General features: G+C 43.4%; 1 protein-coding gene across 1 annotated transcript in view; it reads right to left on the bottom strand.

Annotated features, from left to right (window-relative positions):
- The window catches only part of UPF1 (UPF1 RNA helicase and ATPase), a 3,097,516-nt gene that overhangs the window by 2,656,866 nt on the left and 412,831 nt on the right, over positions 1-27,819 (bottom strand). The window contains exon 5 of the mRNA XM_044054826.1: positions 521-701. Within this exon, the coding sequence (XP_043910761.1) occupies positions 521-701 (181 nt within the window). The remainder of the gene's footprint in view (positions 1-520; positions 702-27,819) is intronic.

The raw sequence follows: 27,819 nt of genomic DNA, 5'->3' as shown, positions 1-27,819 counted from the left end.
TAACTCAACAATTACATAGACAGGGCACACATCAGATCTTTAAACTGAAACAAACGAACCTGTACCCAGCTTTCATTTTCTAACACCACACTCTGCTCCTTAACAAGGAAACCAGCTGAACAAGACCATGACTGTGGAATACAATCCCCCATCACCACTAAAATACTCTTACAACTTGCACTTCTCACTGAAATGTTGTCAACTGTTTACCTTTAACCGATCTTTGAATTAAACAAATGTTTTTCTTTGGTTTGACGGCTTGTGATTGAACAGTAAGCGGTAAGTGATGCAACTTTTTTCTAAATAAATTGAGAGATGAGGCGTTTGTTAACTTCATACAATCCCTGTGCATGCAGGTATTATATACATAATGCACAAAATGCATGCCAACACACCCCTCAAAATAAACCAAAATAAAATGTCAAGAGTATTTTAGGGAAGCATGTCAACAAATCTTCACTAATGTAACTTGAAAAACATCTATTTTAGTTTAACTACTCCAGCAACGCAAAGTAAATACCTTCCACAGTTCTTCCAACTTGTTGATCTGCTGGGCTGTAATCTGACGTGCTCTCAGCTGCTCTTGCTCAGAGGGTATTTTAACCAACCATGAAAGGAAACAGCGATCCTGAATCAATGGCTGCCACTGTGAACTATCCCAGTTAATATCTTTCAAGCTACTCTGGCTGGCACAGGGTTGCCTAATGAAGAGTATAAATACAATTTATTAGTTATACAAGTACAGCAACTCGAGAGAAAATTATTGAATAATCTGTGTACAACTAATAGATGTACTCACTAGCAGCAAATATTTATAACAGTAAAAATTGCATGACACAAAACAATAGCTTGTCTTTTAAATAAGCCTGTATATGATCATATAATGTGGACCATATGTGCAAAACAGTGGCCTACCATGTTTACTCAAAGCCATTCATAATAACCAGGATAAGCTAGTAAAGCTGTTTTTTGTGCAGCCACCAATTCATACATTAATTGCAAGTTTTAGATTGAGAGAGACATGGGGTATGAGAGCTGACTCCACTGCAGCACTAAATACCTAAGAGAAGCCACATGAACTATAGCTGCCATGAAGCATAATGGTTTGAGGCAGACAGAAGCTGAACTGTTAGTACTTGGAGGAATTGGGCTACAACACACTGTACAGCCAGGATCCTCTTAGGAATTTAGAAATTCCAATTAAGTTAATGTGCCATAGTGCATCCAGCAAATTTGAGAAAGGGGGACTTCATATACTACAGTGTTTCCTGACAAGTGGAACAGATTTACCAAGTAATACCTGGTCACAAATTAAGGCTGCCCCTCCTCACGGCACCTAGGAGGCAGCTGTCAAGAATATGGAAAAACCATAGTTTCAAGTTCACTGGAATCAAAAGCATGCACTTGGTGAAAATCCCTGTGGCATGTGTGGGCCCAAATGGAAGCAAATGATCTAGGTCCTACTTGAAAGCATTAAAACCTTCTGGATTCCTTGGTAATCATGACGTGGAGATGAGCATCCTAGAGGTCCAAAAACTACATCCAGTCTCCTTTGAAGAGAACAAGAATAATGGACTGTGAAGTGGCCATGTGAAAGAACTCATGGGAATAAGTTCAAGCTACTCAGATCAAGTGTGTAAAGATGTCTCTGGTCTTCCTGGAACTAAAATGAGATCTTCTTTAGAACATACTGAGCCTTTCTTGTATTGGATTTAAAACTTATTGCTGCAATCTACTGACAAGTTGGGACACTGGCAAAAGGAAAAGTATTGGGGTATGGGAAGGTGTAACCTCTGAATACTATTACACTGAGCCACTTCTGTGTAATATCCACACATGCTGTTAACTAAAAAGGACAGATTCTTCACCCCCAACCCTCCTGAAAAAACAACTAGTAAGTACTCCAGTTTATCTCCCTCCTCCCATCACTACCACCACCAAATTTAAGCAGACGCTCATTCTGGAAATTTACATAACCCAACAGACACCCATCAGAACACTAGTTTAGTTGCAGTTGGTTGTGCAAAAACTGAAGCATTTCACAGTAAGCATTGAGTTTCAAATCTGACATCAACTGCTTTTTATTCTAATCTCTCCCACTCAGATGCCACTGTCTGGCCAAACAGCATAAATGCAAGCACTCAAAGGTTACTTTTGCATCCTTTGCAAAATTATTCAGATGGATCCAAATGTAGCACTTCATAGCTAAAGTGGCATCAGCGCTCTTGCTGTACCATTCAGTCTTATGAGCTAGCCACAAGTTCATAGTGGTTCCAAATAACCAACCCCTTTACGTCCCCCATCCCCCAAACATTCAAGTAACTGGTTCCTTCCTCTACCCAGCTCTATTTGGAAACATGCAAAACTATTTTCTCACAACCCTTTTAAAATGAAAAAAGTACAGTTGTGTACACTTACCATAACTACAGATTAACACATACCATAAAATGTAGATAAGTTATTCACTGTTGCAGTCATCACCTGTGGGTTATCACTGCTGTGCTAGCCGTCGGCCAGGCCGAATACCAGAGTCAATGTTTTTCTGCGTCTGCTGCTGTCACTTGCTGGCTAACGTCAGGTTGTCAGTGCTATAAAGGAAGGCAGCTGACATCAGTTTATCTTGCCCTAACCAGTCAGAGGCCCAAGTAAATATGGTGAAGTGGTCCTGGTGGCTAAAAGCCACCGTTAGAAACTCCTAAAGAAACACTATATAAGGGAGAAAGAGGGTGGGCAACCAGGACTGTTTAATTGTTGCAGTCATCACCTGTGGCAGGATTCCCAAAGCTGAGGAGAGGGGTGGAAAGAGTAATAAGAGACCTAGGAATGGGTCAGCATGTCCTACAGAACTGCAGAGGCAAACTCTGCCCTAGCCTTAGAAAATAGAGGTAGGTGGTAATGCTTGGCAAAAGTAAGGACAAAAGTCCAGGTGGCAGCTTCCAGAATGTCCTTGGTGAGAACTCCTCTGAGGAATGCTGTGTAAGTGGAGGCTGCCCTAGTGGAATGGGTTCGAACAGACCTGGGGGGGGGGTTCCCATGCAAACTGTAGCAGAAGTGGATGCAGTGTGAAACCTATTTGGAAATGGTCTGTTTGAAAATAGGCTTCCCCTCTGCCCCTGGGGCAAAGCTGACAAGAAGCTGGTCTGTTTTCCTGAAGGGTTTAGTACAGTCCAGATAGTATCTGAGCAGTCTGTGCAAGTCTACTAAGTGCAGAATTCTTTACCCCCTGTTTTGAGGGTTAGGAAAGAAGGTGGGTAGATGTATGGCCTGTTTTGAGAGTTGCATCAGAGACCACCTTGTGCATGGAAGATTATGAAGGGCTCAATGGCCATCAGCGCCTGTAGCTCTGAAACCCTTCAGGCTGAGGTGAAAGCTAGGAGAAAAGCACTCTTCCAGGAAAGGTACCTTAGTTCTGCTGAAGCAGCAGGTTCGAAGGGTGTTAAATTTTGTTTTTCCAAAACATAATTCAGGTCCCAAGCTGGAGTGGGTGACCTTCTGGGAGGTCTGAAATTAGAAGGCCCTCTGAGGAATTGGTTTAATTTAATCAAAGGATGGGAAAACAGGGGCTGTTCTGTATCAAAATGAGCTGAAATGGCTGAGACGTGGGTTTTAATACAGGAGAAGGAGGCCATTATTAAGTAGCTCCTATAGGTATTCCAGGGTAAGAGGGATGGAAGGTTCTGAGGTACTGCCCCCTCTGGACTGGCTCCAGGAGCAGAATCTTTTCCATTTTCCTGCACAAGATTTTCTAGTGCTTGGCCTTCTGGCCTCTGTGATGTCTAGGACCCATTTACTTAACAGAAGCCCCTTGTTTGCCTTTAGAGTATTAGCTATGCTGATGGCTTGAGACTCTGCAGGTCTGGGTGCAGCATTATCCCTCCCCAAGTTGAGGTCTGAGATCAGGGGAAGCTGCCTTGGAGGCTGTAAGGTCAGGCTGCACTGTAAGGAGTATCAATGTTGTCTGGGCAAATCTGGAGCAATGAGGATGGCCTTTGACCCGCTCTCTTATTTTGATCAGTACTGTAGGGATAAGAGGCAAAGGAGGAAATGTGTACACAAAGAGGGTGTTCCAGGTGAAGGGTCAAGGCATTCACCTTCCACGCTAGGAGGTGATTCTCCCTGGTACAGAATTTCAGCTGATGGTTGGGATGCAAGGCAAAGAGATCCACCTCCAGAGTCCCCCACACCTGAATGATTTGCAAAAATACTTTTCTGTGGAGCTGACATTGTGGGAGTCCAGTAGGTTTCAGCTTAAGTGGTCTGCCAGGGTGTTGATCCCTGGTAGGTATTGTGCTATCAGGTGCAGTCCCATGGAAGAGTCAGTCAGCCAAAGGTTCATGGCTAGCCTGCACAGAGGGTAAGATTGGGTCCCACCCTGTTTGTTGACGTACCACATTACTGTGGTGTTCTCTGTATTGATAAGACCCCTTGGCTTGAGATGGGGTTTGAAGGATGTGAGAGCCTTTTGTACTGACATCATTTCCTTCTGGTTGATGTGCAAGGGAAGGTGCTGGGCATCCCAAAGACCTTGGGTGCACATGCCTTCTAGGTGAGCATTCCAAGCTATGCTTGCAGGGTCAGTGGTAATGGTTTGGCCAGTAGGGCGGAGGGTGAAGGAAGACCCTTGTTCTGGGCATAGGCCCCTGCTCATAAGAGAAACTCGGCCCTTATACAGGGGATCAGAGGTAGAGATATCTCTAGAGGATGAGAGTGTTGACACTAAAGGTTCTTTAGATACCACTGAATTTCTCATGTGAAGCCTGGCAAGAGGAATTAGAAGGATGCAGGATGCCATGTACCTTAAGGCTTGCAGGAAATTCCTCGCAGTGCGGTGACCTTTGGAAGCCAGCTGAGTAAAACAGAGGGAGGAAGCGGTTTCTCTGGGGATAGGAAGGCCATTTGATATGGTGTCCAGTAGTGCCCCCAAGAAAATGATCTCCCCTTGGAGGGTGCTTGCCTTGACGACTTCTCGTTGATGGGGGTACCCCCAAGGAAGTTAGGAGGGTTTTGACAAAGAGGTCCTTGAAAAGCTTGTCTTTGCACTCTGCCTGAATGAGCCAGTCGTCCAGATAAGGGTAAATTTGTATATTTTTCTGTCTGCAAAAGGCTATGGTCGGGGCTAAGCATTTGGTGACTACCCTAGGAGGAATAGATAAGCCAAACGGTAGCGCAGAGAACTGAAGTGCTGTGAGCCTGCTCTGAAGCAAAGGAATTTCCTGCAGGATTCCCTTATGGAGATGTGGAGGTACACCTTTTAGATCTATGGTAACTAACCAAGCATTTCTTGTCCGCATAGGCAGCAGCTGCTGCAAAGTTAGCATTTTGAATTTGGGGACCACCAGAAAGGTGCTCAGAATGGATAGATCCAGGATGGGGTCCCAAGTGCCTCCTTTCTGGGAATAAGGAATAGTCTGGAATAAAAGCCTTTTCCTGTTTGATCTGAGGGTACAGGTTCTAATGCCCCTTGGGATATGAGAGTTTGGACTTGTTTCAATGCCTCTGCTCACTAATTTAAAGGTAGGTCTGGGTACCCTCTTGTAATTCAGTGTTCATTGAAGAAGAATTTGTATCCCTGAGAAATGTCCTTTAAGACCTATTGGTCCTTTGTTATAGAAAGCCACTTCTCTTTGCAGAGGGGGAACCTTCCTCTAAGCTTTTGGTGAGTGAAAAGAGGGCAGAGGGGGAAGAGGGAGTCATTGAGACTTTATGCCATATAGGGATGACTTGGAACTCCCTGCCTTTGGAGTGGAAGTGGTCCACTGTTTGAGTCTCTACTGGCCCTGGGATAGGAGTCTGGGTGGTCTGTCCCTGCGGGGCTTACCTTGCCCCTGTCTGCTAGATGCAGGAAAGGACCAGTGTTTTGAGGGAAAATTCCTGCTGAACCTAGGAGGTTGTACATGAAGGATATTTTTTACTGTCTGCATAGATTTTGCTTTGTCTTCCATCTTTTAAGTACCTCTTCTGTTTTTTCTCCAAGCAAGTGGTCCTTATCCAATGGTGCATCAAGTAATTTAGATTTGACATGATGAAACAACCTCTCCCTGATCGACCATGCACATCCTCTAATGACAGATCCTGACACTGCTGCCCTGGCTTGTGGCTTCTAGGGCGTCATATCCATAGTAGAGAGTGTTTAGCCACTTGATAAGGAGAGTGCAGTAAATCTGCTAGCTCTTTTGAATTGGCACGGTCAGGAAAGGTAGAAATCTTTTGTTTTAATTGTTCCAAAGTGTGTTGCTGATATTTTAACACGTGGAACTGACAGTAGAGTGCTCGGATAGCCAGGGTTGCAGAGGTGTATACTTTCTACCCCATCTGTCCAGAGCTCTGGAGTTCTTGTCAGGAGTAGGATTCTTTGCAGAACTAGCCTTAGCTTCCTTTGGTCCTCATGTAATGACCTCCGGGTCTGCAGCAGGACTTCTGTACAGCTATTTGAGAGTCCAGTACTCTGTAGTACCTGTCAGGCTTTCTGGGAGCAGAAGGGAGGGTGCCAGGAGTTGAGATGGATTCATGGAAGACATCATCAACCACCTCTAATATTGGGTGGATGGCCAAGGGTCTGTGCTGGATCAGGTCTAAGGAAGTCCTGGGATTCTCAGTGGAAATGTTCCCGGAGGGTGTGAAGGGTTTCCCCAAAGGAAAGATCTTCTGGTGGGAAGGCTGAAAGAATGGATTCCTCTGCATCTGAATCCTCATAGAAGTAAGAGGTGGTGGTTCCTCTTCAAAATCTGAATAATCAGAATCCTCAGAATCTGTTCTGTCAGTATTTCCGAGGAAGGGTCGCTTTTCCTTTCAGAAGGTGCTGCCTGACAACCCCTGATAAGGGTGATGAGATCCTCCACCATTTTAAGCATATGAGCTTGGGGTGGTGGACAAGGGGTAAAAATGGTGGCTAGAGGTTAATTTTCTTAGGAGTGGCCTTGCCCCTAGGCCTAAGAGTAACCATCGGTCTGAGAGAAATGGCAGTCCAAGGAAAAGACGTCAGTTTTTGTCTCAATTTGGTAGTGTGAAAGACCTCTGAAGCCGATGCATGCGTCGCAGCTCCGGACCCAACTGAGGCAGACAAAACCAAAGGCTCGGAAGACCAAGAAAATTTCTGCGACATACCAGACTCTGAAAGGGTCTCACTAGAGGCCTGCGAAGGTATCAAATCGGGCATCAGGGACTGTGAAGGCGCCTCACTGAACTGACAACCTGCTTAGCGGTAGAGTCGTCGGAAGGCTTAGCCTTGTGTGGTCCGTCTCCATCTTTATCCTTGTGTTTTCGAAATGTCTACGGATTGTTGGCTGACAGATGCCATTTCGGAAAGTGAAGAGGGAAAAACGAAAAAACCTGGCTAAAAAAAGAGCTCTACAATAAACGGTTCTCGCGTTAAAGAGGGTACAAAAAGTACAGTTGTGTACACTTACCATAAATGTAGATTAATGAGTGCATTCACTGTTGCAGTCATTACATATGGGTTATCTGCTTGCAGGTAGCCCTCAGTCGGCCGGATTAACAAAGACTTGGGTCCTGCGTCGGTTGCTGTCCCTTCTTCCATGACGTCAGGCCGTCAGGGGTATAAAACATGCAGCAGACACCATTACATCAGTTTTTCTTGCCCCAGATGTCAGGTGCTCCCCTATTGGGAAGCAATTAAATATAAAAGTACAATGATATACCTCCAACAAAAAAGCAAATACACCAAAAAGGTTTTTAAGCATAGCAAAGGAAAGTAGAGGTATAGCAAAAAGAAGTTAGGGGGCTGGAAGGAGGGTAACCAGGACTGCAACAGTGAATACACTCTAGCATCTACATTCATGGTAAGTGTACACAACTGTACTATGTTCTTCGTGTTTCACTGTTGCAGTCATTACATTTGGGTAGACTGCCAAAGCTATGGTTGGGAGGAGGAATTTAGATAGCATTAGGACCAGCTATAAGGCCCTGCAAGACTGCAGTGGCAAAGCCAGCTATGGATTTAGATAAAATTGGCAAATAATGCTTGGTGAAATTATGTAAAGAACTCCAGGAACCAGCTTCTAGGATGTCCCTGGTAGGGACGCCTCTGAGAAAGGCTGTAGAGGTAGATGCAGCCCTGGTAGAGTGAGGTCTGATCCCCTGGGGGACAGGTTTTCCATGGTACTTGTAGAAGAAATAAATGCAATGGCTTATCCATTTAGAAATGGTTTGCTTTGAAATAGCCTTCCCCTCTGCCCCGGTAGCAAATGCCACCAGCAGTTAGTCAGATTTCTTTTGAGGTTTAGTCCTGTCCAAGTAGAATCTAAGTTGTCTGTGCATATCTAAGGAATGCAGTATCCGTTCCCCTTTATTCTGTGGATTGGGAAAGAAGGTTGGCAAATGGACTGATTAAGAGCCACACTGGATACCACCTTGGGCATGAAGGATGGAGTGGTTCTGAGGGACACCCTGTCCACATGAAAGATGATGAAAGGCTCCACTGCCATAAGGGCCTGTAATTCAGATACCCCTCTAGCTGAAGTGATTGCTAAAAGGAAAGCTGTTTTCCAAGAAAGAAATTTTAAGTCTGCAGTAGCAGCTGGCTCGAAAGGAGGTAGAGTGAGTTTCTCCAAAACAAAGGTAAGGTCCCAAGGCTGGGGTTGGAGCTCTCCTGAGTGGTCTAAAATTTTTGGCCCCTCTGAGGAACTGCTTGAGCAGTGGATGAGAGAAGAGGGGAGGTTCTGTGTTATGAGCTGAAATGGCTGAGGCCTGGATTTTAATGGAGAAAAGAGACAGGCCCTTGTGAAGCATCTCAGTTACGTATTGTAAAATTTGAGGTATATTGGGCGCTGTTGTGCTCATCCCTTGAGAATGGTTCCAGACACAAAATCGTTTCCATTTTTCAGCACAAGATTTTCTAGAACTCGGCCTCCTTGCCTCTAAAATGATATCCATCACATGTTTACTGAGGGATGGTAAAGGAGAGATTATGTAATTAGCCAGGCTGCAAGGTTCAGTGTTAGAAGCTGAGGGTGCAGAATCTAGTTCTCCTGCTGAGTCAACAGGGAAGGAGTCTAAGGCAGGTGCCATGGTGATAACCATGACACTGCACAGGAGAGGGTACCAGTGTTGGCACAGCCAGTCTGGAGCAATCAAAATCATCCTTGGGTCTATATCTAGGCTCCATTTGCTTGTCAACATGCTGAAAATCCTTGGTTCCAGTTTCCACTCGTGTGGGTCCATGAGGTTTCTGCTTAGCCCGTCTGCCAGTGTATTTAATTTTCCTGGCAGGAATTGAGCTTGTAGGTGCACTTGGTAGCTCAAGGCTGTGTTCCACAATGCCACGACTAGTCTGCAGAGGGAGTAAGAATGTGTACCCCCCCGCTTGTTTATGTACCACATAACAGTGGTGTTGTCCTTTACCATTAGTTGTCCTGGAAGAATGTGGTCCAGGAAGGCTGTCACAGCATTCTGTACAGCTAACATTTCTTTTTCATTGATAGGCAGGTGCATTTGACTTTGGTTCCATTTACCCTGAATGCACTTTCCTGCCATGTGAGCCCCCATGCATAGTCTGATGCGTCTGCTGTTAGGGTTTGGGTGGCAGGGGGTGGTGTGAAGGGAGTCCCTTGTTTTGATGGCAGGCCTCTGTCCACAAAAAGAACTCTAGGTGTAGGCAAGGTATGATAGGAATCATTGTTTCTAGATCCTGAAAATGTTGACACCATGGGCTTTCTAGATACCACTGTAGTTTCCTCATATGCAGTCTTGCATATGGAATTATAAGAATGCAGGAGGACATGAACCCAAAGGCTTGCAGAATTTGTCTTGCAGATAGCAGGGTTTTTGTGGCCACTTGTTTGAAGTAGGTTGTCAAATAAGTTTCTCTGGCGTGAGGTAAGCCATCTGGGAAGTTGTATTCAAGCTTGCTCCCAGGAATATAATTTGACAGGGTACCAGGTGTGATTTATTTTCGTTTATGGTGTACCCCAGACAAGTTAGAACCCTTCGTACAAAGGCCAGATGATTGAAAAGTATTCCTGGCTTTCTGCCTGAATTAGACAATCATCCAGGCAAGGATATACTTGGATATTTCTTTGCCTGCAGAATGCAGTAACTGGAGCCAGGCACTTTGTGAATACCCTGGGCGCAGTAGATAAGCCAAAGGACAGTGCAGAGAACTGATAGTGCGTGTAGCCTGCTTTGAAGCGTAGGTATCTTCTGCAAGAATCCCTGATCGGGATGTGCAGGTATGCTTCTTTTAAATCTAGTGTTGCCAACCAAGCATCTTTGCCTAGCCTAGGAAGTAATTTGTCAAGAGTCAGCATCTTGAATTCTGGAATCTCCAAAAAGGTGTTTAGAGTGGACAGGTCCAGGATAGGACGCCAAGAATTTTCTTTTCTGGGTAACCAGGAAAAGTCTTGAGTAGAAACCTTGGCCCTTTTCCTCTTCTGGTACCAGTTGAACAGCCCCCATGCTTGAGAGAAAGTACCTGTTTTGGGGCCTCTGCCCACTGATTTGAGGGTAGGTCTGGCCATCCACTTGGTGTTGGCAACGTGTGGAAGTGAAATCTGTATCCCTGGGACAGTATTTAAAACCCATTTGTCGTGAGTTCCCAATTCTTTGCATGAAGAGCAATCTTTCCCCCAAAGGGGCAGTCAGTTGATAAGTGCTTGGAAATTTTAAAAGGAAGTCATTGCGACAGTTTACCATAGGGGGGAGTCTTATTCCCAGATTTGGAAGTGGAGGCCCCCCACTGCTTAGTTCAGTCTCCCCTGGGACGGAAACCTGGGGTTTTTTGCTGCGTCTGGGTTTGGCTCGAGAAGACCTGGAAGGGGCTGGAAAGGACCAATTCTTAAAGGGCCAGTGCCTACTACACCTAGGAGGCTGAACTTGCAAAAAATCTTTAACAGTTTGCACAGATTTAGCTTCATCTTCCATCTTTTTAAGAACTTTCTCAGCCTTGTTGCCAAACAGGCGGCCCTGATTTAAGTGAGCATCCAACAATTTAGCTTTAACATGATCAGGCAAAGATTGCTCCTTAAGCCAAGCATGCCTTCTGAGCACAGACCCAGTAACAGTAGCCCTGCAAGAGGCCTCTAATGAGTCAAAGCCACATTGCAAAATGTTTTCCAACTTGTTCAGCAGAATGCATTAAATCCTGTAATTCTTTATTTTCCACAGTCAGGAATCAACATTTTCTGTTTAAGCAGTCCAATAACATGTTGCTGATACTTCAACATATGAAACTGGCAGTTTAAAGTCCTAATGGCCAAGGTTGCAGAAGTGTAAACCTTCTTACCCCCATCTATCCAGTGCCCTGGAGTCTCGATCAGAAGGGGGTAGGATTTTTAGCAGTAGAAACTTTAATGCCCTTGGGCCCCTGTGAAACAGTCTCTGGATCTGCAACAGGATTTTTAAAAAGGAACTTGAGGGACTCAGGGACCCTATAGTATCTGACAGGTTCTGGTAGCAGGAGGCAGGGAATCAAGGGCCAAACTAGATTCCGAAAAAGCATCAAAAATGTCTAGTACAGGAGGAATAGCTAAATGCCTATACTGAGGTAGGAGAAGGAAATCCCTAAGCCTCTTTTTTTGAATCAGAAAAATCCTGGCTTTCCCAGTGGAAATGCTCCCTTAGAGTATGTAAGGTTTCCCCAAAAGAAAAATCAGAAGGGGAAGCAGAGGGAATGGAGTCCTCTGCATCAGACTCTAAAGTAGATGAGGGCAAATCCAGATCTGAAGAATCAGAACAAACAGAATCCTGATCAGAAGATTCATAATCAACTTCAGTCCCAGGCCTCTTAGAAGGGGGGGTGGTTGGCTACCGCTGATTGGAGTTATTAGATCTTCAGCCATTATCATTTGTTTCTTAGACATAGAGGCCTGAGCATGTGGCCTGGGCGTCAGTTTTTTAGGCAAGGATTGAGATTTAGGCCTAAGTAAAGGAAGCGTCAGTTCAATATGCAAGTCCGTAGGCCTGAATATACCCTCAGAAGCCAGTGCCTGCACAGCGGCTCCGGACCCATCTGCGGGTTCCATAGTTAAAGCATCTCGCGGCATACCGGACTCCAAATGGGTCTCAGAGGCCTGTGAATCATAAGTAGCGGGTATCAGGGGCTGCGGAAGCACCTCACCAAGTACCGGCGAACTGGTGACTGGCTTAGAAGCAGCATCTGCAGTTTTGGACCTCTACGGCCTGTCTCGGTCTTTATCTTTGCGTTTTTTTCGATATCCCGGTAGTCGGATGGCTAACCGACATTTCTGGATAATTAAACTGAGAACAGAAATATTTAGAGGTGAAAATATACAGACTGATAGAGCTCTGATTAAATAAAGCACAAAACCGACAGCAAGGTACGTCGTGGTCAGGACCTAGGCAAGGAATACAGTAAGAATGAAAATTTTTATGAGGTATTTGCTTTCCACAAGTAATGCAATTATTAACTTTTACTGACATCGGTAAGGAGCAAGAAAAAGTTTCCCCAACGGGGTACTTGGCTTTAGTTGAATACTTCGGCTCTGAAACTCGAAAACGAAAATTTCAGGAGTCTACCAACAGACACTTACGAACTGCTTCTGCTTTGGGGACAGCACTGCAAGAAAGAAAGATGTAACGGCATCGGCTGCATATTTTATACCCCTGACGACCTGACGTTATGTAAGAAGGGACAGCAACTGACTCAGGACCCAAGACTTTGTTAATGAGGCCGACTGAGGGCTACCTGCAAGCAGATAACCCAAATGTAATGACTGCAACAGTGAAACACGAACATCCAGCAACAGGGGACGTTGTGGTCTGGGCCTAAACAAGTGATGCAGTATGAATTGAAGTCAGTGTGGTATTTGCTTTCCACAGGCAAGACAGTTAACTTTTTCAGACATCTGTTAGTGCAAGAAAAAAGGATCCCCAATGGGGTACTTAGCTTTAAACCTTTTTAGCTGTAGTTCAAACTCTGGTAGCGACCGACTGGCACACTTGCGAACTGCTTCTGCTATAGGCTCCACGGCAAGAAAGATGTTGGCTGCCTTCCTTTACAGCACTGATGACCTGATGTCAGCCAGCAAGCAACAGCAGCCAGTGCAGAAAAACACTGGCTCTGGTATTTGGGCCACCCGAGGGATAACCCACAGGTGATGACTGCAACAGTGAAACACTAACATCATCTCACAAATGTACCTTTCAAACCTGTCGAATGCTCAAGACTCCCCATGTGGATGAATAGCTGGATTCATTTCTATAGGTATCCAACAGTTGCCAATGCAACAGTCTACCTGTAGAAATTCAGAGTAGAAGATCCACTCCTTGGGAACCAGGGTGATCTCATCAAGCCTCATTATAACAGGCACCAAAAGTTCAGCGCTTTTTTGACTCAATGAACACCAGTAATACAATTCAACCAGAAAAGTCACTAGGGAAATGGCTGCACACAAAACAGCAGCTTGACTTCAGCACCCCCAGTGTGAAAAAAGGGAAGGGCTATTAATTGACAGTATTAGTAAAATTCAGTTAATGACTAGTGAAGTACACTGTCTGGAAGTCAGCAAAGAAGAAACTGAAATATTGAGAGTATTAATTGACTTTTAATGTGTTTTTATTCATGAAATGCAGTTAGCTGATTGGAGCCTGTGATCATATGACTAGTGCTGTTATGAAAGAATGCTGTAAAGTTGTTTATCTGATGAAGTTACAGTATCACTGTAACGAAAACCACTTCATTAAACGGATTTGTTTCTGCCAGGTTTATTTTGTTCTCTACTCTATCTTCAATTTTGAGTATTTACTTTGGCAGTTTTTGAAAGAAGAAACTTGGAAAGCCTGAAAAAAATCAACTAGAAAAACTGGAGAAAACCCTGTCCAATCCAGCAAAACAGTTCCAGGTCCATCTTTAGTACAAGAGATGGATTCCAGTAACTTAAAAGAAAAAAATACATTGAATGTGCTGCAGCTGATTAAAATAAATCAAACACTGAAGGTGTATATCAACTCAAACAATAAAAGTTTGGAAAAATGAAAGCTTTAAATAGCTATTCAGATGAAATGATAACACTGCAAAACTCAGTATGAAATAAAGAAAAGGCAGAGTACAAGACTGCTCAAGAAAATTTGTTTGAAGTTAGAGGACAGAATACACAGGGAAAACCTGAGATTTTCTGCAGTACTTGAGAAAATAGAATGAAAAGACTAAACTTTATAAAAACACAAATAAGCAAGTGGAGTGGTATTCCACATCAAAATTTGCTAACTGAGAAGCAGTGTGTAAACTGGAAACCTGGCCACAATTTATTTATTTTACATTTGTTAACTGGGTTAGTCTGGCTGACCTTTTGGCTCATTTTCAGCAGAGACCCGGGGAGAAAAGCTCCTCAGGACAAGAAAACAATTTATTAAATTTTAGGAACATAGTAACAATAAGCTATAGGATCTTACAAAACAGAGCCCTGGAGAGAAAAAAAGCGCCTCAGGCAATTCAATTATACAGAGCGTTAATTGGCAGATAAGTATGAGAGTTGTTACAAGATTTTAAACAATTAGCAGAAGAAATGTGACTAGTAATATTATTTAAGCTGCTTAAAGCAAAACGAGTTAATAGTTAGGCAGATGCTTATTTAAAGTGCGTAGGATCTAGCTGTATAGGAGTTTTGAAATAAGGAAAGTAAGAATGGCTAGTAGGAGATTGTAGGGGAGGTAAGAGTATAGGAGACCGACTAGACAGGTAGGTTGTTTTGAGACTAAGAATTGAGTGTGGTTGGAGATAGAGGAAGGGAAGTGGTAGAAGAGGCAGGGGAATAGTGTTAGAGATACAATAAGAGTGAGGTGGTGAAATAAGTTAAAGGATGGTGGTTTCAGGGTGGTTGGCTACAGTGGCAAGACCACTGTTTTTAGGTATTTCCTTGTGGCTAATTTGAAACTTTTGCTATGCTGGAGGGATTTTATTTCCAAGGGGAGTTGGTTCCAGGATGTAGCTGGGTTATAGTTAGACAAGGCAGCCTATTTTGGTTTTGGGTTTGTAAATGTCTAATAATTCTTGATTTGAGCTGCGTAGCATCATAGCAGGGGAATATTTGGATACGATAGTGGAGAGGCTAGGGCAGAAGGAGGGTACAGGATAGAATGGATGATTTTTAGTTGGTATAGTTGGAGCAGCTGAGGGAATTCTAGCCAGTCTAGTTGCTGTAGTGCTAAGCAGTGGTGTGACTTGTAAGGTTTGGTTAGCAGCAAATATGGCGATCTAGGTAGTTTCAAGCTTGGAAATGAGCGTAGAATTTAGGTTTGTGAATATGTGGCAGCTGTACAGGAGTGTTGGGAGTAATAAAGCCTGGGAGAGAGTTATTCGGGCAGTGCTAATTAAGTATTTCTTGCTAGGGAAAAGGTGTCCAAGTTTCTGAGGAGTTCTTTTTAGCGAGTTAGTGATATGGAGATCAAACAAGCTGATCTATTGCGACACCTAGCAATTTAGTACTAGACTCAGCTGAGATGATAGTGTTGTTGCAGGATAAGACGGCAAATGTACTTTTGACTGTGGTGATGTTTTTAGAGAGGAAGTGTAGGAGCCTAGTTTTTTTTTGATTAAGTATTAGTTTATCACTAAACCAAGTCTCAGTGGTATGGAAAGATGCCTGGGTAGTTGAGTGGAGGTCAGTTGGGTTGTCAGCAATGGTTATTAACAGTTGAGTCATCAGCATATTGCACAAGATATGACTGGGGACAAGAGGAGTAGAGCAAGTTGGTGAAAATATTAGAGTAGTGGTCCAAGTATGGACCCTTGGGGGACTCCCATTTGTACTGTGAGGGGAGGATAATTCAGAGAGCCATTTAACTGATTGCTGGTGGGTAGAGAGATAGCTGAAGAACCGGGAGTTAAATAGGGGGAGAGAAATGTAAGTTAATAAGTTTATCTCAGAGGAGTGGGTGAGAGTGTCAAAGGCTTTAGAAAGTTCAAGGAATAGGCATGAGACAAGTTTGTTATCACGAGCTACGGAGACTATGTTGATGAATAATATGAGTGCTGTAGTTGTACTATGCTTGGGGCGGAAACCATGCTGTGTGGGTGTGAGAAGGTTTTCCTGGTGAAGGTAATGCATTACCTGCTTGTGAATGCATTTCTCTAGGATTTTTGAGAGTGGAGAGAGTATGGCAATCGATCTGAAGTTGGATATGTCTGAGGAGTTGCCCCCTTTGTGAATGGATAGAGTAAAGAAATTCTTCCATACAGTGGGGACATACGATTCAGAAATGGATTGGTTGATTAAGACAGATACAGGATACGCAAGAGGTTCAGAGGCAATCTGCGGGAAGTAAGAGGGTAGCTTGTCAACAGATGGAGGGCAAGGTTTAACTTTAGAGAGTAAGGACTTTACATGGTTAGGTGATGCTGCTTTTAGAGAGGATGGTTTGTTAGAGGTATAGGGTTTGTGGGGGTGCTAGTGTTGTTCCTGGGGGCAGAGAATTTATTATGGAGGTTACTGAGTTTATAAAATGATTGTTAAATTTGTTGGCTATGTCTTCAGGTGTTGCACTGGGACATGGGTTAGGAGAGGAAGGGTTTTCCTGGATAAAGAGTGTTTAACAGAGCTCCAGAATTACTGTGGGTCTAAGAGTAGAGGGAGGATTGGCATAGAAGTTTATTTTGTCATGGCTGATTTTTTTTATTTTACTTCTGAGTTCTTTACATTTCTGAAAAAGAGAAGGGGTCCTAGTTTTTGTCCTCATTTTCCAAATCCTATCCCAGTCTTTCATGAGGGTTTTGGTAGATTTAGTGAGCCAGGGAGCAGTATTAGATTTGATTCTAACTGTGCGAAGAGGAGCAAGGGAGTTACAGATGTTTAGGAATGTAGTGTTAAAGGAGTGGACAGCTTCAACAAAAGGAAGAGTGATGAGGTAAGACCAGTTAATTTTGGAGAGTTGGTGAATAAAGGAGTTAGGACAGAAATGAGAGTGTGGGTGGTAATAAATTTGTTAGGGTTGGTAAGGTGGGGAGTATGGTAACTGTTTTAGGGCAATGGTCGCTGAGGGAATTTGGAAGGGTTTGGGAGTTGATAGTTTTGAGGGTGGGAGACCAATATCCAGTCAAGAAGAGAGCTAGGTAGGTGAGATTTATTAGTGTAGGTTGGGGTTGTGATTAGCTGCTCAAACCCATGTAGGTTTATACAGGAAGTAGTGTTGGGAGCTTGTATTGTAAGCCAAGCAATATTTACATCTCCCAATATAATTATTTAATTGTGGATGGTATCTGAGAGGTGAGATAGGATGTTCTCAAGTATGTTAATATTATCACCAGGGGGAATATAGATTTCTGCAACAGTTATGGTGTTGAAACTTAAGTTCAAAGTTGGTCAGTAGGAGTTCAGCTGGTGAGAAGGAGGGCAGTCTAGTGTGGGACTGATTTGGGAGAGAATTAGAGTATGGAGACTCCTCCTTTTCTTTTAGGTCGATCAAATCTAAGGATTTTATAGCCAGGAGGGATGATTTCACTGTCCAGATGGTGTTGTTTTAACTATGTTTCAGTTCGGGTAACTATGTCAGGAGTATAGTTAGCTATCCAAGCATGGAGTTCTTGAACTTCATTTACAAGGCTCCTGACGTTGATAGAGCAGAACTGTACTTATTTTTGTGGGTTGGGGGATTGGCAGTTTTAGATATAGGGGGTTACTGTTCCGGGTAGTGTCTGTAGGGCCTGGGTTAGGATGAATGTCACGAGATAGAAGTAGAAGTTGGTAATGTGGTTTTAATTTGAATAAGTAGACTTTTTGTTTTAAAGGGAAGGGAGGACATTTTTATTTTAGGAATGGGAGTGGTGGGGGGAAAGATAGAGGGACAAATTAGTAGATAGGGTTGTGGTATAGTACTTGAGTTAAGAGTGGTGTTTGAGGGATGGGAGTAGGTAATTATGAATGACAGGAGGTGAGGGGATAAGAGTATGAGTAGAGAAGGTGAGTATAGTTTGAGTTGTAAGACATCATTTTATGGGATGTAGAAAAAGGTTGAGAGGAAGGGGTGGGAGTAAGGTATAGTAGACTGACAGTGGATAGTAGGTAAGTGGGGAGGAGCAAAGAAGGGAGGTAGTATGAGAACAGGAAGTAGAGGGGCGGGGATTTGGGAGGAAGTGAGGGGGTGTGGTTGTATGGATAGGTATAAAGGTAATATGGGGGTGGGTGGGAAGGGAGCGAAGTGAGCAAAGCGAACGGAGCGGAGCTACACCTTCCAGATAGAACTTAGCCAAAAAAACATCAGCTAGTCCAGGGACACTTACTAGACATGCTACACCTGGAGGGCTTTCAGCTGCAATTAAAATATGGCATCCAGGGTTTTTAAAACCTATGGTGTGTGTTGTACCTGAGCAATCACTTGGGGGGGGGGGGGGGGGCATCAATTGGAATTTAAAGTAGCAGGGGAGAATCCAATGCACTCCGTTAAACCTAGCTAATTATCAAAGGACAGCCAAGGAAATAAGGTAAACATACAGACACCCTTGTTCAAGGACTGGAAGGTTTCTCCAAGAAAAAACATGTGTAGGAGTACACCACAGGCAGAAGTTGCATGCTGCTTACTGTAAAGTCTGCAATGGCAGATTTTTTTTATTCTTTTATATATGTTTTCCCCTTTGCTCATTGTTTGCTGCACACAATGTAGCTAAAGACAAAAGCAGCTGGAGACTTTGCACCTCTGTTTGGTGTTTAGTGAACAAGTATTGAGGAGGAGGGACTGAAGGTTATGACTACTGAGAGGGGCTAAATACCTTAACATACAACAAATTATCAACAGTGAAATGGATGAAAGGAGTGGGGGGTGGGCTAAGAGGAAGAAGGTTTGCAGCTGTTGCCCCTGGGGTATGCACTCTAGCTAACAGATTTTAACATGGCAATAACAGTAGTCACAAAAGCTGGCACCTACACTACACAAGCGGCAACAAGGTTCCTGGAGTTGAACCTGGGGCTGCAGTCTATTTTTGGATGACTACTGGTTAGAGTTTTCTTTGCTTTTAGCTGGAGTGAGAGGATTCCTTGCTCACAAAAAAAAACAGCCAAGTCCTGTATAAGTAAAGATGCAAACCTGCCAGCAGAAAAGGTTTATTCTGACAGAATTGTGAAGAAAAGTACTGAAAATTGGAGACCGCAGTGTGTCTGTGGAAAAGGGCAGCTGCAGTGGTGCAGCAGTTAGTGTTGCCACCTCACAGCAAAAGGTTCGCCGGTTCGATCCTCGACTGGGGTGCCTTCTGTGCGAAGTCTGCATGTCCTCCCTGTGGTCATGTGGGTTTCCTCCAGGTGCTCCGGTTTTCTCCCACATCCCAAAGACATGCTGTAGGTGGATTGGACATTCTAAATTGGCCCTAGGCGTGAGGCGTGATTTTTTTCTGGAGGATCATTTTTTTTTTTTATTTAGGACAGGCGGAGGAAATGCAAGTCTGCCCAACAAAATCTGATAAAGACCATTGACAGATTTTGCCAGTGAAATCTTTAATGTCCCAAAGTAAAACATGACCACAGAAAAAAAGCATAGGGGTTGACTACAAGAATCGGGGGAAAGCCTTACTCCTGAACTGAAATCTGGGGCTAGGAGAGAGATTAAAATCAACACTGAAATTAGTGCCTACATATGAAACTATTAAGTGGTCACATTTGTGAAGTACGGCTTTACAAACAAAAATGGCCATTAAAGATCGGACTGTTGATTTAGTTAAACATGTCTGGAAACTGAAAGGCATACACCCCCCACTTCATATCAATGTCTGAAAGGTCAGTTAAGGAAAAGGAAGAATGGAGCAACTTCAGTAAATTTTTTCTTCTTAACATTATCTGCATAAAACATATGACTATGTACATCGCATGATACATGAAAAGCATTTTCAGTGATAAAGACATAAAAGTAAACATACTTTTTTCTTTTTAAAAAGAAATGTGGGCCTTACCAAGTAGAAAGAAGAAAGGCTGGACAAAAGCATGTTTATATTTGGGATGGCGTGCAAAAATGCAGTTATAACATACGTAGAGTTGAGATGTTTACTCTTTGCATACGTAAATGTCCAGTCTAACCTCTTTGGCTTAATCTAATAAGCTTCTTTTAACATGTATTTTTTAACAATAAGGTAAAACTTTGAACGTAATGAATCCATTTATTAAAGGAAAAGTTCATTGACTTGAGAAGCCTGCCGCTAAGGGAAGCTGCACATTTCATTCTGGTTTCCATGAAGACAACTACAGGTGAAGACTAAACACATTAAGACATATGGACATTGTTTGCCGAGAGAAGCAAAGTTCTAAGGGCAAGCAGCTTAGTAAAAATTAAAGTTTAAAATTACTGGACGTGAATAAGGAAGCAGTTTTCCAAGTACCTAAATACCTCAATGCATTTACTCAAACACTGTATAAATTAGTTTTGTTTAAATATACCCAGTGTACTTTAAGACTAAAAGTTAATGTTTTCTGAAAGCATACAACTGTTTTTTCACATCTGGGAGTAGAATAAAGATAAGGACAGACAGCAATTAGTTTGCGTAGGCTCTAACATGTACTTAAGCATGGACAACCTTAATTTTGTGTTAGATAATGCCTGTGGGTGCAGCTGTCAATTTCGGACAATTGCTTCTATCAAGAAGATGATTGAACTTAATTGAAGATGTACATAGTTTTGTGCATATGTTTTAAATAAATGTTTTCTGGGGTGCTCTGGGTGGGTGTTTATGTTTGGTTGTTTTCAGTCAAACAAAAAGTCTTGTAAAATGTGGTACAGGCTCAAATGAAGATAAACTGCATAAAGGTGCAACCTGCCAAACATTAGTGGATGTATGTAATGCAAAAAAAATGGAAACAGACATTTAAAATGACATCTACAACAGGTGGGTATAAAACCTTCATATCATAATGGCTACTCTTATCCATATTTTGAAACATGAATGCCCTCATAGCTATAAACAAAGAGTAAGGATATTGAGTTACATTAAGAAATGCAGTACAAATAGCAATGCTACAGAAAACACTTGGGAAAAATGTGAGACTGCAAATTTGGGAATAGGTTATATGGTTCCCTGAGCGAAAAGTGCTGGATAATGTGTGGCATTAGGTGTAGCTGGTTCTTGGGAGGGAAAGGAATGCCTAGTGGAATGGGTTTTTCCTGCCAAGACAGGAAGTATCCTTTTTCCACTATTGCCATGACCCAGGGATCTGGAGCAACTTCTTTCCAGAGGGAAGACAGTGACAGAAGCAGGATCAGACGGGAAGGTGACAGACAGTTACCCATTACTGATGGGGAAGGTGATTCTACCTGGAGCAGCTAAAAATACCTTTTTGAATTTCAGTCATCTGAACTACATCCCATTAATAATTTCTCCAAGTGTAATATCCTCTGGGGGGGGGGGATTCTCCCTCAATGGATTCCTCATCTGGGGAGTAGTAGTCCAAGGAAGAAGCTATTTGGGAGGAGTAAGTAACTGACTCAGGAAAAGGATGAGACTTCTCCCCCCTGTGAGAACTGACTCAGGAAAAGGATGAGACTTCTCCCCCCTGTGAGAAGGTAGGAGGGATAGAAATGGCTATGGCTGGCCTTAGCACAGGCAATGTGAATGAAGGCCTAAGGGCCATGAAGGCCTACAGCAAGGACTGTGAAAAAGACTGCCAAATCAAGTTGTTCCTCAGGAGGAGCAGATAAATGCTTAGTCTTGTTCCTTTTTTTTTTTTTTTTTTTTTTTTTAAGAGGAGTTGATTTGGTAGAAGCACAGAGCCTAGTTTCTGGGATCTGGCCTATGGGTGTGGACTTGGAATCCTGGATCACGGACGGTCATCCAGTGGAGCCTGGTTCCCCCTCAACCTCGGCAGAAGCAGACGTTGGAATAACCTCCAAGGACATCCTACCAGTACTTCGGAGGCAGCTTCCTCGAGGGTAGTCACTGAGGGTGCCGGTTCTAGTGGACGTCCCCTCAACCCCTATACTGGCAGTTGGTGGGGCATCCAACGACAGAGGGGCAGAAGTGTTAGGCCTAATAACTTTGGCCTTCTTTTTACGTGGCTCCACCTCGGAGGCAGACTCCCGGATCCATTCGTAAAGCTACCCTTTTTAACTTCTGGTTCTCTAGGTATAGATTGAGGGCTGCCAGATGACTTCTGAGAGTTTTGGGAACAAACGAATGGCAGATGCTACAGGAAGTATGGTCATGTTCCTGGCTTAAACAGAACAAGCAAAGTTCATGGGAGTCTGTGCAGAATTTGATGTCCACATCTACATTTCCCCTTCATAGCCATCATCGGCTAATGAATCAGGCAACAACCTAAGCTCAAGCAAAGACAATAAGGTTTCCCCAATGGGGTATTTAACTTTACATGTCTTGAAGAAAGTGGAGAGAAGTGATCGATCTAACGTTTGACTGCCGCAGAAAAGTTCTGGGGTCTGTGCGTACAGATGTCACATTTAAGGCCCCTGGTTCATGGCCCTGCGTGTGACACTCAACGCACTAGCAACAACCAGGCTTGAGCTTTTTTTGCATAACAGCAGACGTTCAGGTCACTTGTGCTGGAGGACCCCACAGTAAGAATACTACAACATGAGAAAAGGAAGACCAACAGAATTTCAGAATGGATATTCAACAAAATATGGGCAAACAGGGTCAGTATTATACCAATTGTTAGAGGCGTCCCAATAGTGAGATAAGAGAAAAAAAATATGACAGTAGATTTCTGGTAGTAATGGGCTACTGGCACGAGAGGAGGATTACACTGCCATGTATTTACATTCCACCTAAACCTATTATGGAACATAAGTAAATAGTAGGGAAAAAACAGCTTTCAACTGGGAGGGGAAGAGGGCAAAAGTTAAATGAGATAAGTAGATCCTTCCAACAGAACAATGTGGGTTAGTATTACCCAATTTCCAGAGTTATTTTAGAACTACACAGTTGAGTGTCGCACAAAAGCAGAAGTTCATAATTCAGAATAAATAAATACTGAAGGTGGATGAGGTTCAAGAAAGAAAGATCCTAACTACAAATATTACACTCAAACAGGAAGTACTCCAAGACTAAGCCAACATGACTGTGGAGTTTGTCAATAGGGATGGCTGCAAGCAGATGTACAGAAAATATGGAAGAGGAGACTAGAATTTACTGGAGGAAACTGGCAAAGGAACTAAGGTATTTAAGCAAATAACTGGACAGGAAATGTTAAGAGTGGAATGAGGCAAAGACTGTTTGGACTGAAGGCTGGAGACTGCATTCTCTAGCTAGGGTTGACAAATTATATGCAGAGGAGTAGGAAGAGGGAAATTTTTAGAATGAGGATCTCTCGTGGGGTTACTAGCTGAATCTAGGGCAAACTGCTGAGAAAGGGATAACCAGGTGATCATATAAAATGTTGCATGACACGGTACGTTTACTTACACAAACGGACTTAACAGTAGATGTTCAAACTATGACTGCTTCAGTGGCCTAAGCTATATGGGGTTTTATCCTGTATGGATACACCAGTCAGCTTCTGAATTTTTCAGGGTACCTTCGCACAAACCACTAATTAGCTTGAGCTGAATACAGTTAAGACCGGACTGGGCATCAACCCCTTCAAAGCTTTAATGCCAAAAAAGGGTGGCTGAGCCCTGAAAGGACAATGCTAGGAAGTGAATACAAGTCCACAACCTAGCTTAAATCACACCAAGGACTGAGGGACTGGCTACTGCAGCAGTGATCAAACATTTACTGTAATGGTAAGTTTACTTACACAACTGCATTACTTTCTTCATATTAATCACTGTTGCAGGAGCTTAAGTGATATGGATAGATTTCCACAGTGTACAAATTTTGTAAAATTAAGAAGAGTGTCCAAGAGCCCCGGGAGTATGGTCTTAGCAAAGCCTGATCCGGACCTAAAGAAGGAATCAAGCTTATAAAGGTTTGTAGAAGTACATACAGAAGACCAAGCTGCTACTTCTAGAACACTTTTTAATTAAACCCTTTACAAAAAGCCATACATGAAGCCAAGGCCTTAGTAAAGAGGGCCTGGACCATACCTGGAATAGTTCTGTTGCAGTGAGTATAACAAAACAGTCTTACACAACCATTTGGTAGTAGTCTGCTTTGGCGTAGGTTGCATCTTCTTATCCTCACAAGAAATTAACTGATCCAAAGATGTCGAAGACTTATTTCTGTCAGGACAGTACAGTGCTGCATATCCTCTCCCTCCTTTTTAGGTTCAGAAAATAATGGGGATGGACAGTTTAGTTTAAAGTTGGATATCACTTTAGGCATAAAATGGCTAGTTCTCAAGGAAACCCTGCCCCCCTGTGGAAAATTAGAGTGTTGATTTGTCTTAAGTGCTTCCAATACAGAAAGCCGCCTTGCAGAAGTCAGCAAACTGTTTTACATGTTAAGAACCTCAGATCAGCCAAGTTGGCTGGTTCCAATGAATCAAGTCTTAGCTCCTCTAATAAAAAAATTAAGATCCCAATGAGGGGCCACCATGTTTCTTGGAAACCTCTTTACAAAACCACTTTCAAAAACATTTTTGACATGAAAATACATTGTAAGAGGAGTATCCATGGGCAGACATGACGAAATGGCAAAAGCACAGTTGGGCATACGTAACAAATGCAGATGCTACTAGAGTATTATTCGCTGCTGCAGTCATAACAGATGGTATTTCCTGCTATGGAAGCCTTTAGCTGGACTGACAAGAAAATGTTCTTATCCTCATGAGGCCAGCACATGCGTTAACCAATGTCAAGACGTCTGGGTATAAAGGGAGTCAGCTGGTGTCATAACCTCAGTGCTTTCATGCCCCCAACACAGAGGGGTTCTAATGGGTGATTAAGGCCAGAGACTCAAGCTCAAACTTCAGAGTATGTACAGAGGAGGAGTGAACAACCCAGAAACAGAATATCCACCCCAATCCCATGGGGCAAGATGGGAGGGAGGGTAAGAATACTGAAACAGTGAACACTAACCATCTACATTTTCGTAGTGTGCACACAACTGTACTATGTTCATGTTTCACTCTTGCAGTCACAGCTGACTCCCAAAACTGAAAGGGGAATGGATGGAAATATTTAAGGTGACGAAAGCATGCCCTGTAGGATGGCAGTGGCAAACCCTGCTCTGGACTTGAAAAAGGCAGGAATGTGATAATGTCTGGTGAAGGTATGCACAGAGGACCAAGTACCACTTCCAAACTGTCCTTGGTGGCCACCCCTTTGAGAAAGGCTGTAGATGTATCAGTAGCCCTATTGGAGAGCAACCTCAAGGTCTGGAGGCTTCTTTGTGGTGACTGTAGCAAACAGATGCAGTGGGAGTACCAGATGGAGACGACTTGTTTAGAAGCCGGTCACCTCAGACAGCTACAGGCAAATGCCACAAAAAGCTGGTCAGACTGACATTCTTTGTTCTGTCCAAATAGTAACAGAGTTGCCTATGCACATCCAAGGCATGGAGGATTCTTTCTCCCTTGTTTTGAGGGTTATGAGAAATGCTACTAAAATGGATGATCTGGTTTAGAGAAATCTCTGTAACCACTTTAGGCATAAAAGGAGGGGTTAATCCTAAGAGACTCTTTCAGGGTGGAAGGTAATGAAATGTTCCACAAACAAATGTCTGAAATTCTCAAACCCTTCAGGCTGAAGTAATGGCTAGCAGGAAGGCAGTCTTCTAGGTCAAGAATCAGATTGTCTGTGGAGGTAGCTGGTTTGAAAGGTGGGAAGGTGATCTTCTCCAGATTGAAACAGATCCAGCAAAGGGGGGGGGGGTGACAGGAAGCTTCCTCAGGGTTCCAATATGGTCATAACCCCCTCTTGAACTGTTTCACGAGAGGATGGGAGTGAGGGATTAAGCAGGTAGATAACCTGAAATTGCTGAAGCTTGTATTTTAACAGAAATAAATCTCCTTATCAAAAAGATTCTAATAAGAAAGGATCAGAAAAAGCTGAGCCTGATGAAAGCTCTGTCCTTTTGTCTGTACCATACAGTAAATCTCTTCCATTTAGTGGAATGAGATTTGCTTGTGTTAGGTTTCCTGGCTTCTTTTATAATGTCCAAGATTAGTTTGTTGAAGAGTGGCCCCCTCCAAGGGATTAAGGTATCACCCAAGCTGTCAATTTGTGCCCCCGTTCAGGGTGGGTTATATAACGGTGCCCTTATTTTGTGTTAATAGGACCATTTGGTGGGGAAGCAGTCATGGTTCTTGCTTGCTCAGTCTGAGCATTAGAGGTTACCAGTGTTGCTTTGGCCAGTCTGAAACTATCAGAATGACCCCCTGGCCCTTCCTTTACCTTCAGCAGTACCCTAGAGAGGTAAGGGTACTGGGGGGAAAGCACAGAGAAACAGGCCAGTCCAAGGGAAGGAAAAGGCATTTGTCTTCCAGGCTGCCCTTGCTTTGGTTCTTGAGCATAACTTTTTCAAGTCAGCATTTTCTTTGATGGCAAAGAGGTATCTCTCTGGCACACCCCATTTTGTTGCTATGCTGAGAACTTCACAATGCAGCTGCCACTTGAGGGTCTGAAAGGGTCCTGCTTAGGTGATGCCAGTTGACTGGTTCCTCCTAAGAGATACTACTGTGCCATGAGGTGCAGACATAGGGAGTTTGCTGTCTCCCAGAGGTCCATGGTAAGGCAACAGATTAAGAGTGATTCATCCCGCTTGTTTTTGAGGTCTTTGAAGGGAATCAGACGCTTTTGGACTACCATCAGTTCTTCTAGGTTGATGTGTTTGTATCCTAACAGAGTTCCACCTGCAAAGTCAAAGCTGAAATGGGCTGTCCAGGCTATGTCGGAGGCATCTGTGGTCAGACTTGGGTCTTTGGGGATGAAGGGAATGCCCGGGCTGAAGGAGCATGCTCAGCCCACAAGGCAAATTCCTTCCTGAGACAAGGGAGAAGCTTTACCTTGAAGATGAGGGATTGAGAATGGTGACGCCATGCATTTCTGAAGTACCACTGAAGCTTTCTCATATGCAGTCTAGCCGAGGGGGGGGGAATTGGATTCATAAGGATGCAAGGCACTACAAACCAAAGCTCTGAGCAACACACTGGCTGTGAGGTAATACCTCAGAAGGGCTGATGGAAGTACAGATATAGAAAGTTAACCTGGTCTGGAGAAAATTTCTTAATTAAGGAGTCCAGCAAAGCCCCCAGAAACAATCCTATGTGGGATGGCTTAGGATTTTTGGGTATTGATAATGAAGCCCACTGAAGTCAGGACCTTTTGCATGTAAAGCAGATCTGCTTTGTGTTTTTCTAAATCTCTTGCCTGAATGAAACAGTCATCTAAATAGGGTAAATCTGAATGCCTTCTGACCTGCAGAAGGCTATTACTGGGGCTAGGCATTCTGTGAAAAACCCTGTGTGCAGTAGACAAGCAAAAGGGCAGAGCACAGAAATGACAGCCCTTGAAATCTGCTCTGGTGTGTAAGAACTTTGTGAAAATTTTCTTTGGGGATTTATAGCTATGCATCCTACAGATCAAAGGTTAACATGCAAGTGATGGGTGAGATCGAGAGCAGCAATTTTTGAATAGTTAGCATTTTGAAATTTGGTACCTGCAAGAATCTGTTAGCCTTGATGGGTCTAGGATTTGCCTCCAAGTACCCTCTTTTCTGGGGACTAGAAAAAGCTCAAAGTAAAATCATTTTCCTTGTAATCTGTTTGGTAATGGTTCCACAGGAGCTGTATTTGATTTACAGCCTCTTGTTTGCTGGAACATCTGGGAAATGAATTAGGATTACATTTTATATGTGAACAAGGTGCCCCTGTCAGCAGGATCCTATGGGCCAAGTGGAATCTGGTTGGCACTGTCTGGGATGATGGGGTAGGTGGTTTTAGATGTCTTTTTTCTCTGGTGCGAACTGACCAATACACTGACATACGCTGCTTTGGGCTCCAATGGCAAGAATAAAGAAGTTTATGGTGCCAGCTGACT

This window comes from Protopterus annectens, chromosome 13.part0 (assembly GCF_019279795.1).
Source record: "Protopterus annectens isolate FY-2018-M chromosome 13.part0, PAN1.0, whole genome shotgun sequence".
In the NCBI taxonomy this organism is placed as follows: domain Eukaryota; kingdom Metazoa; phylum Chordata; order Ceratodontiformes; family Protopteridae; genus Protopterus; species Protopterus annectens.
Note: the sequence above shows the minus strand (reverse complement) of the source record. Positions and strands in the feature narration are given on the sequence as shown.